Below are 12,031 nucleotides of genomic sequence, written 5' to 3' on the forward strand. Positions count from 1 at the left end.
TTCCACTCCCAGAAGGTGACACTCTGTCTGTGTGGGACAGATAACCATTAAGCTTAGCTACCAGTCCTGTTATCTGTTAAGTGTCTGACAGGACAGGACCCTGAGCTAAGGCTGCTTAGAGTTTTCTGTTTATTTAAGTTAATTTAAGAATTTTCATTTGTTTGAGAGTCTCTCTCTTTTTTTAATTTATTTAACATTTCCACCTCCTCCCATCCTCCCTTTTCCCTCCCCCTCCCCCAACTCCCCCTTCCCTTACTTCCCCACTCCCTGAGCATGTGATCACACCGGACTCTCTGAATGTGCCTGACAATGAGGGTGGACTGAGAAGCCAATGATAATGACACTGGATTTTGATTCTACTGTACGTACTGGCTTTTTGGGAGCCTAGTCTGTTTGGATGCTCACCTTCCTAGACCTGGATGGAGGGGGGGACTTGAGAGTCTCTCTTTACAGCCTCGTCTGGCCTTGGAGTCAGAGATCTGCCTGCCTCTGCCTCCCAAGTGCTGGATTAATGCAGGTGCAAAAATCCCTGGCAGCAATGATTGTTTTTTTATCAATGTGTGTCCAATGTAGGGAGACTTTTATACACACACACACACACACACACACACACACACACACACACACATTCTGGCTACAGTCTCATGCCCAGAACTTCATAACAGTGAGAATCCCAGGTAATCTGAGGAACTATGGATGCAGCAGTAACCAAGAATGTTGAAATATCACAGGTTCTTCCCCACGCCTTTCATTTCATTTTTGTTTATTTCACAGCCTCCTGACTCGCATTTAATTCTGTGTCTGAATTATGTTTCTGAGCATGTCCATCTCTTAGGATTTAAATCAGAATACTGACTCTGTTTCTGCCATCTTTAAAATAAACACAATGAGGCTGTCTTAGCTGTGTTATTCTCTACCTACTGCCCACTCCTGGGTGGATGCTGATTTTCTGAATAGTTTCCCATAGAAACTAATTGCCTAAGGCCATTTGCAAACCTCATACACTTCAGTGTTGACTGATGGAAAAGTAGAGACTTTTAGTTCTTTTGCCTTGGGGATGTCAAAGACTGACATCAACCAAATGACCAGCAGGGCAACATAGCCTAGAAGCTGGCAATGATTGAGATGAACAAGCTCAGAGGAGCTCATGCTGCTGAGAGACGCCGCTGCTATGGATGCTGAGCACATGGGGAGGTTGGAGTGTGACTGAGCTGACTGTGAAGAGCTTTCCTAGGTCTGAGCATGTGGGATCTGGGGTGCAGGGTTTGGAGACATGCCCTGAGAGCCCTGGTCTCAATGGTCCTCTGTGGTGCCACTTCTGGTCTGGACCTTTGTCAGTCTCTCCCTGCTAGGTCATGATTTAGGCTGGCACCACAGGTCTGAGGCCCTAATGAACGGAGCCACATGTGGATTTCGGTGTCTTAGGTATGGAGATAAGAGGTATGGACATGTAAAGATTAGCATGGACCATAAAGCATAGAAATTGATAGAGTCTCAGAGCAGGCATAAAAGAAAAGGGGGTGGAGCTAAGAGGCTGGAGGAACTTGGCCCTGTTTCAGAGGAGGATACATGAGAAAGAGGGGGTGCTGAAATTGCTATCGCCTTAATGGTTAAGCTGTGGGACAATAATACTCTGCCCAGGAAGGTCCATCTACACTGGCCTCAGCTCTGTCTCCCCCATCTCCAGGACCAGTGGTGCTTGCTCTCACCTTTCTTCCATATGACACAGAGGAGGAAAAAGTTCACCCTGATCCCCAAGACAAGAGGCACCCAAGCTCAGCTTTGGACCTGTCAGAAGGGCAGGCACTGCACAGAGGGACAAGTAAGAAGGAGCTGCTCAGTGGCCTCGCCTGAGCTTTGAGCAAGGTGTGTACATGGTCGTGGAGTGAGCAGAAAGCAGAAGTGTGCCATTGGCCTGCCTAGCACAGAGTTGGTCCCTGTGATATGAAACCAGGCTTCTGATTCTGCAAAGAGAACTTTATTGAGATGTTGGCTCTGTCCTAGGGCAATCCTGGACTTGGCTATAGGGAAGATGGTGAGTCAGGGAGGGGTCTGGTTTGCTCTGTAGTTAATTGTGTTTCATCATTCTCTTTATCCAGGATAGGAAACTTGACACTCTGGTGAAGACTCTCGGAGCTGAACCATTTTTATACCCAAAGGAGACGATGCCTGCAACCACTTTGTTACACAGGAGAGGCCCTCCAGAATCGCCCTGTGAATAGAGAGGGGCACAGGGGACTGAGCTGATTTCACACTAGCCCAGCCTCCCACCATAAAGCATGACTTGTATGCTCTGTGTGAGGGAGATCAGAGGGCAGACCTGGGGCCCCTGTGCTTCCCACTCCGATTTTGGACAGGGTTACTGCTTCACCTCCCTCCTGAGTCCAGACTCCAAGTCTATGATCCATTTCCTATGAAGGTGTGTGGGACCCTCAGCTCTAAGCTGTTGTTTAGAATTGTGGACAGGTGGTTGAGCCTGATGTGAGCATGGAGGACCAGAACATTGACAAAAGTGGGTGCCTGTCTGAAGAGACCCCTGCTTGTGGTAACAACACACAGAGGGCCTAGGCCTGGGTGACAGGAGGACTGTGCAAATCCTGCTTTATACCAGTTGATGATGTGGGAGTCCCCTCTGTGTGCTGTCATTACCATAAATGAATAAAAAAACTGTCTTGGCCTGTTGATAAGGCAGAACTTAGGTAGGCAGGGAAGACTGAACTAAATCCTGGGAGAAAGAAGGCAGAGTCAGAGAGACGCCATGGGACTGCCACCAGAGTCAGACATGCCAAATCTTTGCCGGTAAGCCACTGCCACATGGCTATATACAGATTAATAAAAATGGATTAAAATTAAGATATAAGAGTTAAGCAATAAGAAGTTAGAGCTAATAGGCCAAGCAGTGATTTAATTAATATAGTTTCTGTATGATTATTTTGGTTCTGGGCAGCTGGGACAAACAGCGCTCTCCTTACAACAACTGGCACCAATGTGGTGGACTAAATCCATGTAAAACCTTGAATAAGCTAACTTCACAGTGGTTGCTTGTCAGCTCTGATGCCCCAGTTAGTTACTGGTTCCTGCTGTTTCCAGGGGAAAAGATCACAGTCAGAGGGAAAAGGAGTCCCTAATGCTTGGTCTCTAGATCCTAGACTGCTTTTCCTCTCCCATGGAGCCCCGAGAGAAAGACAATACAACTTACCTTAAAGGAAGCACGCTTGATCTTTGGGTTCCCCACACAGATCTCAATGGCTTTGGTGTAAAAACGTGGAAAGCGGGACTCACACTCCTGATCCTTCTGGACTGTCAGCTCTACCTCTTGAAGTGTGTTTGAATAGTCACCCTCGGGGTCCATCCTTCCCCAACCAGTCACAGAGCACACATCCCCCGGCTTCACCGGGACTTTATGCCTGGGCAGGTTGAGGGGCTTCAGAGCTTTAGTCCTCTTGGCCTTCCTCTCCAGCTGTGGGAAGAAGGAAGGGTGCGGCTCATTGACAGCTGGGCTGAGACAGCAGGATGGAAGAGATGAAAGGAGCACGGTGAGAGCAGGAGGAGCAATCCCTGGACAGGATGCGGGCTCTTCTCACCTTTAAGAGCATGATGTCATTGGAGTTATCCATAGGATTGTAGTCTGGGTGTGGGATGGCTTTAGCCACAGGGATGATCTGCTGGCTCTTCTCTTTGATCATTAAGTTGTGGGCTCCTAGAGTGACTCTCATTGCGCTGTAGAGAGCAGAGAGCAGATGGGAGATGTGGAGTGAGAGAGGACACAGTGAAGGAGCTGTAAGAGGCTGGGTGGGCAGGGTGGGGCTCTAGCTGAGGGGACTGAGGAGACAGAAGGGCATCAGGGTGTGAACTACTGCTTTGTCTTCTCAAGGACACTAGACTCCTGAAGACTCCCTCTTTCTTCTCCACAATTTTCCAAAGTTTGCATTGACTCTGAATGTGCACTTTCAGCCTCGGCCACTGCTGTAGTCTGACCAGTGTAGTTGCTTTCAACTCAACTGGGCTGCTGCCTCTGAACTCTCACCCTTTGATCTCAAATTTTCCCTGATGACAGACTTCCATTATCACAGCCCTGCCCTCCAGTGAGCTCTCACAGAAGCAGCAACAAGTAGAGGATGGAAACTTCTGTTGGGGTCTCAGAAATCATGGACCAGCTCCTTCTCCTCACCTTCCCCTGCAGTGAGCAGCTGTCAGCACGAAGTTGTCTTTTACCAGGAAGCCTCCACAGCAACTCTTATTCCCATCAATATTCACAAATTGAACAAATGCCATGTAGGGGCGGGAGTGGGGCTTGACCTCATGGCCCCCGATGATCTCCTCTGAAAGAAAGGCAGAATATGGGGTGTCTGGGAGCAGCAGATGAAGTCAGGATGGTGAAGGCAATGGGATCTGCAGCTCCCCAAGATGTTGTAGACTGAATTCCTTACACATAGAATAATCTTTGCTGAATCCTAAGCCTCAGGGCCCTGCTCTGAAAAGGAGTGGGTAGCACTCGTCCTCCAGGCCCTGCTTTACAAATACATGGAAGGACAAGCTCTAAATCATGAGTCTACACTGAGGAAATCCTGAGTGAATTGCCTGGTCTTTTCTCTTAATGTGTCTGTCTGACCCTCTGATGTCTTGATTGGTGTCATGTTTTCACCTTTTACCCAACCCCTATGCAGTGAATTTTTAAAAACTCTCCTAGTCTGGTGCCCAACATATCTTGGGTTCTCAATAAATGCTTTTGGCTGCATGAATGAATGAGTTCTAGTTAGCTGCAGGGCTAGTAGTTAAGATAGCATGGGATTCAGGGCCCTGGGGCCATTGGAGTAGTGTGCTGCCAAAGACAGGAATATAGGGACATGCAGAAAGAAGTGGAGAGGCCAACCAAAACTGCAAATTTAGTGGAGGGTACAATGCTGGCATTTGTTGCCCTGGGCCTCTTTTTCAGTAATTGAATGGGGAGGTTGCTAAATAATGATAATATTCTTGAGCTGGTGGTCTTACTCCATTGCAGGTTGGTCATTAAAGGGGCCGTTGGTCTGGGCTTAATTAGTTAATGACATGCTTTTTGGAGGTTTTCATTCTCTTAACATCTCTATCTAAGTATGATCCATTCCCCAGGTGACACGAAGAGCAGGGAGAAGCTAGTGCCCACCATGTCCTCTGAGGACATCGCTCTTCTTCAGACCTTGTTGAGGATCTAGCCAGTGACAGGCTTCCAGGTCTGGGTTGGTCTGGGACCTGAGGTTCAGGAAGCTCCTGGTTCAGTGCAGAAAGTTCCTGACTAGAGCTGTGCAGAGACTCCACAGAGGTATTATGGGATGGTACCTCTAGAATCAGAGTGTTCACTCACCTGCACCAGCTCCAAGTGGCAGAAGAAAGGTCAGGAGAATCAGGACTGCTGCCATCTTGCCAGGAAGGCTCTCAGGTTGGAGGAGGGCAGAGTGGACACAGCCCTTGAAGGATGAGGACGTGAGCGCTCAGTGACCTCACAGGCCTTTTAAACCTGTGCACCTCTGCTCTGGTTGGTTTTATTAGCTCAGGACATTGTCTGGTTTGGGTAAAAACGACATGGTCACCACATTGACATCCTCTGAGCTAATCCTGGATAAAGACCAGGAAAAGAGGGTGTTAATGTTGTGGTTGAGGAGGGCCTGAGACCCCAGGAAGTCCACTGTGCCTACACTGAGACAAAAGTGTGGCCTTTCTTACCTCTTACATCCTTTTGCATTCTGATAAGATCGATTTTCGTTTCTTTGGTTTCTTTCTTTCCATTTTAAAAAATACAGATAACCAGTTTACCATGAAACAGTTATAGAACTACAAATACACAGATAAAGTTATACAGTGTTTAGTGAGAGTTATGCAGAGCCATACTTGGCAAGGAAGAGTTTCAGTACATCTTCTTATTAACCTCTGGGAGTTCTGATCATACTATGGAACATCTGTTGGAACAGTCTGATGAATTAATCTTTGCTCACTCTGACTTTCCTCAACTGCTAGGATGTCACCGAGAAATCTCAAAAGCAAGTATTTACCCTGTGGGCACTGATCACATCTTGCTGTCATGTATAGTTAAGTATAATAATGAATCACATTGATGTGTATCTGTTACCTGTTTATTGTTTATTGGCTTTTATCTCAAAGCACGAGCTTCCGGATTGAATTTAAAGGTTAGGAAAATTAGATGAGCCCTGGCTTCCCTGCTGAGGACTGCAGTGGTGTTTTCTGCAACAGTGCCTAGGATTTTCTGTAGCTCCAATGGGCCTTGGTAAGATCTTGAGTGATTATTTAGTGGGCTAGATCCAGAAGTGAGACCGACAGAGGTGCAGCCCTTGAAAAGGCTGATATTGACTGGAGTGAGCTGAGGATCTGAGCTAAGAGAACAGGTGGCTAAAGCTGTGTAATAACAACTCTGGGAGGTGAGACAGACTAGCCTTGCCCTAGGAACATGTGTGTGTGCGTGTGTGCGTGCATGCATGTGTGTGCCTGTGCATGCATGTGTGTATGTGCGTGTGTGTCTATGCACATCCAGAGCATGTCAGATAACCCAGAGCATATCAGGTCCTGCTTTACCACCACAGCTTTATGTTTTATTTTTGAATTTCTTTCTTTCCTACTTTATGACCAAGAGAGGTTTTCTTGTCCTAGTTGTGAACTGCAGTCCTGATATTAATTGGCTCAAAATTAATGATCTGGTCTATGGGTATGTAGCCTTTTGGGTTTTCTGGGCCATAGTGAAGGGATAATTGTTTTGAACTACATATTACTAATGCAAGCTGTAATGAAAGAACATGCATCCCCCTGGAAAGGGACCATATAAAAGTGACACAATATCTGCACATACAGACAAGCAACAAAATTCTAGAGAATAAAATAATCCTAATTGTATGGTGCCCATTTATACAGAATCTTTCAAAACTATGGAGCAGGGTCCATGTTTGTAATATCTAATAAAGAAATTGTACACATATAAATAGTATCATTTATTTTGGTATGCTTTTGTCATAAAAGCAAAAGAGGACAACGTGAATTTTGTGGGATATTCGACATTGGTTTTGAGCAAGGAATGCTTCACTCCCCAGCCTGATGGGCATAGCTCTGAACTCAGTGAATTTCTAAGGTGGGGCTGAGATATTTTAGTTCTAATCTCATGACTAGTATGTTTAACATTTTAAATTAAAAGAAAATTAAAATTGAATTATAACATTCCCTCCATTATCCCTCTAAATCCTCTCAGATTTCTCCATCCCCTTCAGATTGTGGCCTCTTATTCTTTAATTATCATTCTCTCTCTCTCTCTCTCTCTCTCTCTCTCTCTCTCTCTCTCTCTCTCACACACACACACACACACACACACACACACACACACACAAACAAGGGGATAAAAATATAAATCCAGCCTACAGAGTTGGTTTATTATTGCTTGAATGCATAATTCTTAGGTCTGACCACTTGGGATTAGAAAACTATTAAGGGGACTCATCTTTAGGGAAGACTATTTCTCCCTCTCCTCTCTCAGCACTTTATAATTGCCTGTTGCTCTTCATCTTGGGATGGGGCCCTTGGTTTTTCCCCAAATACTGTAGAAGGTCAACTGGTGTAGTCATTGTTCAGGTCTTGTTTAAGCAGTAATATTGCTGAGATTTCACGGGTGTAGGTCCCTTGTTATATCTAGAAACATTTATCTAAAAGATTTTTACCCCTTGATTATGTGTATGTGTCTGAGTTTGTGTCTGTGCTTGAATTTGGGCATGTACACTTGAGTACAGGTGCCTTTGGAGGCCAGAGGAGCTGAGGTTACAAGTAGTTATGAGACATTCAACATGGGTGCTCAGAATTGAACTTGAGTCCTCTGGAAGAGAAGTGTGTTCTGTTAAGACTTACAGGCATCTCTCCAATCCTGTGCACTCAGTTCTTAAAAGTAGTTGCTCACACATATAGATGCTGGGGGAAAGTGCCAGTGTGAATACGTGTGGTTGTGAAGTGTGAGTGCTGGTCTCTGAGAAGGACCTATAAATGCCCTGGAAAGAATGTGAAGAGACATGAAGAAAAAAATATTGTTTAGGTTGAATAGAAGATTGTAGTTCTAGGCATTCCATTTGAAAATCAGCAGGTAACAAACGTGCTGAGTAAAATGAACTTGGGAATATATCAAAATAGTGACATTATTTCTGGAAATCTTGAGATCTGTTTTCAATTCTCTTGCCAAATGTAATAGCAAGGCTACATCACTGTCACAAAACTGCATTTTGCCGTGTTGAAATGCAGACGGTTCTTTGCCTTACTTTGAGCTTTCCATAATTCCACCTCCACCTGGAGCACTTACGGTTTGAAATACAGTGTTGACAGGCTGGCTCCCTTAAAGATGAAGTGAGCAATCAAATCAACTAAAAGCTTCCTTCTGTAAGTTAGTTTTCATTCTCAAGCTCTGGCACAAATATTTTTGATGACACAGGAAGTAGCTTGATAATGTTTTGGTGATGCCCTTAGTTTGACCATCTTACTTATGAAATATAATGTCACCATAGTTATCATGAACACTTTTTAGGAATTCCTAGCATTAGAGATGATTTTATCCCTTGTCCCTTTTGAAATTCTGTCCTGATGATGATTTAATGTTTTTGCACTAAATTTCCTTTTAAAACCACCTTTTCTTCTTTGACAACTTCATACATGTAATCGATGTACTTTGGTTATTTTTACCCACAATTTTCCTGTCTTATTCCCCTTCTTTCCCCCACTGAAATCTTCTTTGTGCATACATTTTCTTGATGACCTCTGCAAGGACCTATCATTAAACAGGAGTCTAGTGTGGTGATTGCACTGTCTTCTCTTAATTTTATGGGTTCCTCTCAAGTTTCCTTCTTATTTTTTGTCGTTGTTGAGACAGGATATTTGTGTAGTCCCGACTGTCCTGGAATTGGCTGTGTAGACCATGGTAGGCTTGAAATAAGAGATCCTCATGTCTCTGTTCCTCAGTATTGGGATTAAAGGTGTATGCCACCATTGCCAGCTTCTCTCTGTTTTGAGTTCTGTTTTCTTATATGATGTTATAGAAGTCATGCTGTGATTATATATAATAATAGATAAGGAACTATATTTACTTTTATTATGAAAATTGACAAGAAAATAGAAAGCAAGGTTTGATATGGCAACATCTCAGCTGCAGATGCAGTGCAAAGTGACAGCTGAGTGAAAAAGTGGTCGCTGGGTGATGGTGTGTGAGGCACGACTGAGATGTGTGTGCTCTTAATGATGAAGAAGAAGGCTTGCTGGTTTTCCAAAGAGCATTAGACACCCATTGTCTGCAACAGTAGAATAAAACATCATTGATAATTTCTGCATTTCATTTATTACATCACTAGGAGCATGTGCAAATTTTATAGTGTCAATTTGACCATTTGCAGTTGCAAGATGAAACAGCTGAAGCCTTTCTACCATCAAACTAAAGCCATGCATGTGTGTCAATAGCAAGAGCACACATATGTTCACTTTACACGATACTGGAACATGTTGTCATCTACAAACTACGTGCTCAGAGTCACAATATAGTTACTAAAACAATCACACACACACACATCTCATAATGTTCTTCGGGAGCTTATGACTTTATGTTGGGCTGTATGAATACCAATTCTGGATGACATGCAGCCCTCAGGTCACCAAAACACTCTGAGCTGGTTTATACAACTGAGTGGCTTCTTTTCTTTACTTCCTTTTTTTAAAAAAAATTTTAATTGAAAATATTATTTTTTTATATAATATATTCTGAGCATGGTTGACTCCCTCAATCTCCATCCAGATCCACCCACTTTCCCACCCAGAAACATTATTAAAATAAAACCTTATAAATAAATAAGAACACAAACCAAAATTTACTAGATCCAAAGTCTAAAGCACTCAATAATTTTTTACTTTTTTATTCTTTTTTTAAAAAACAATATCTTTTATTTTACATACCAATCCCAATTCCTTCTCCCTCCCCTCCTCCTACCTCCCCACCATCCCCCTACCCCACCTCCTAACCAGTCATCCCAGAGGGTGAGGCCTCCCATGGGGAGTCAAGAAAGTCTGTCATATCACTTGAGGTGCTGAGAAGAAGGTATATTCTTCTGTGGGTAGAATGTTCTATAGGTATCTGTTAAATTCATGTATAATTTAAGCTTTAGTAATGTTTCTTTTACAAATGAGGTGCTCTTGTTTTGGGGGCATAGAAGTTCAAAATTGAGACTTTATATTGATGGATTTTTCCTATGATGAATATGAAATGTCCTTCTTCATCTCTTTTGATAAACTTTAATTTGAAATCTATTTTGTTAGATATTAGGATAGCTACTCCATCTTGTTCCTTAGGTCCATTCGATTGAAAAATCTTTTCCCAACCCTTTATTCTGAGGTAATATCTGTCTTTGAAGTTGAGATGTATTTTTTGTATGCAGCATAAGAATGGATGCTCTTTTCATACTTCAGTTAGCCTGTATCTTTTTATAGGCAAATTGAGACCATTGATATTAAGAGATATTAATGATCAGTGATTGTCAGTTTCTGTTATTTTCTGGTTTTGTGTTGGTGGTGGTATTTTGTGTGTGTTTCCTTTCTTTGGGTTTTGCTGTTGTGGGATTATCTATTGCCTATGTTTTGTGGGTGTAGCTAATTTCCTTGGGTTGAAATTTTCCTTCTAGAACTTTTGATAGGGCTGGATTTGTGGATAAGCATTGTTTAAATCTGGTTTTGTCATGGAATATCTCGTTTTCTCCTTCTATGGTGATTGAAAGCTTTGCTGGGTATAATAGTCTGGACTGGCATCCATGGTCTCTTAGTGTCTGCAGAACATCTATTCAGGACCTTTTAACTTTCATTGTTTTCATTAAGAATTCAGGTGTGATTCTCATAGGTCTGCCTTTATGTGTTACTTGTCCTTTTTTTCTTTGCAGCTCTTAATATTCTTTCTTTATTCTGTAGTTTTAGTGCTTTTATTACTATGTGGCAAGTGGAATTTTTTTCTGCTCAGTCTATTTGGTGTTCTGTAAACTTCTTCTACTTTCATAGGCATGTCCTTCTATAGGTTAGAAGTTTTCTTCTATTTTCATCATGTGACAGACAGGACCCCCTTTCCTATCTGTGGACGTGGGTCTGAGTTAGCAGCTTGACTGGTCTCCATTTCACACAGAGTGCAGCAAATGGCAGTGTCCCCAGCCATGCTCCTAGGCTTGCATTCTTCCCCTGTGGCAGGGAAGAAACCAGGAGCTCACTTTAGTTCAGGTTCAGGCTCACTGCTTTCATGAGTAAGGATTCATTTGGCCTGAGGGGTCCTTGCCTTCCGGCTTTGCTCCAAAAGACCCAGTACTGGGCACCTACAATCCCAGGGACTCACAGCCCCTGGCCCCTGCCTTTGTGCTTGACGGACTGCAAGGGCAGCCCGTGCCATTCATGTCTGGTCTTCCCTCAAAGGATGATCCCTTCCTCACTCGTGGAAACTGTGCCACCCCCACTCCTCATAACATTCTGCCCGTGATCCGTAGTTGAAAGTGAGGCCTCTGATCTTTGTCCCTTCTGCTTGTCTGTCTGCTTTCATTCCCAGTGTGTAATCCAGCAGTGCTAAACTCGGCCCCACCGGCACCCCTGCCGCCTTCCACCACAGTGAAGCCCAATCAGGGGTGGATCTATCTCTCTTCCACCTGTCCTATCCCCACTGTTCAGGGAGCCCTGTCTCTGATGGTCCCTCTTCCCACCCTACTGTGGGCTAGCAGTGCTGGGGAATTTTCCTGTCTACTTCATGTATGAAAGAATGTGTGAATGGTGAGGACACACAGATGTGATCCTGTTTGAAATGTATGTTCTACATGTCCTGTACGTCTCTCTTGTTATTTTGGACCTGTTTAAAATTTGCTGGGCTGCTGTGGCTTCTCTGAGACTTGCACCACGTGACCACCACCATCTTGACTAAGGGCAAGGAGGCCAGGTCAGATTATCTCACTGCTACCTTTGCTATAGATGACCACCGCCATCTTGACTAAGGGCAGGTCAGATAACCTACTTG

General features: G+C 43.8%; 1 protein-coding gene across 1 annotated transcript; it reads right to left on the reverse strand.

Moving 5' to 3' along the window:
• Positions 1–2,068: 2,068 nt before the first annotated feature.
• LOC142835803 (granzyme C-like) lies at positions 2,069–5,437 on the reverse strand. The gene is made up of 5 exons (XM_075949582.1): positions 5,342–5,437; positions 4,172–4,322; positions 3,585–3,720; positions 3,200–3,460; positions 2,069–2,212 (listed from the first exon to the last, which is right to left on the reverse strand). The coding sequence occupies exons 1-5, from the start codon at positions 5,394–5,396 to the stop codon at positions 2,069–2,071; spliced, it is 747 nt and encodes a 248-aa protein (XP_075805697.1). The 5' UTR covers positions 5,397–5,437.
• Between the last annotated feature and the right edge of the window lie 6,594 nt (positions 5,438–12,031).

The sequence above is a fragment of the Microtus pennsylvanicus genome, chromosome 15, assembly GCF_037038515.1.
Source record: "Microtus pennsylvanicus isolate mMicPen1 chromosome 15, mMicPen1.hap1, whole genome shotgun sequence".
NCBI lineage: Eukaryota > Metazoa > Chordata > Mammalia > Rodentia > Cricetidae > Microtus > Microtus pennsylvanicus.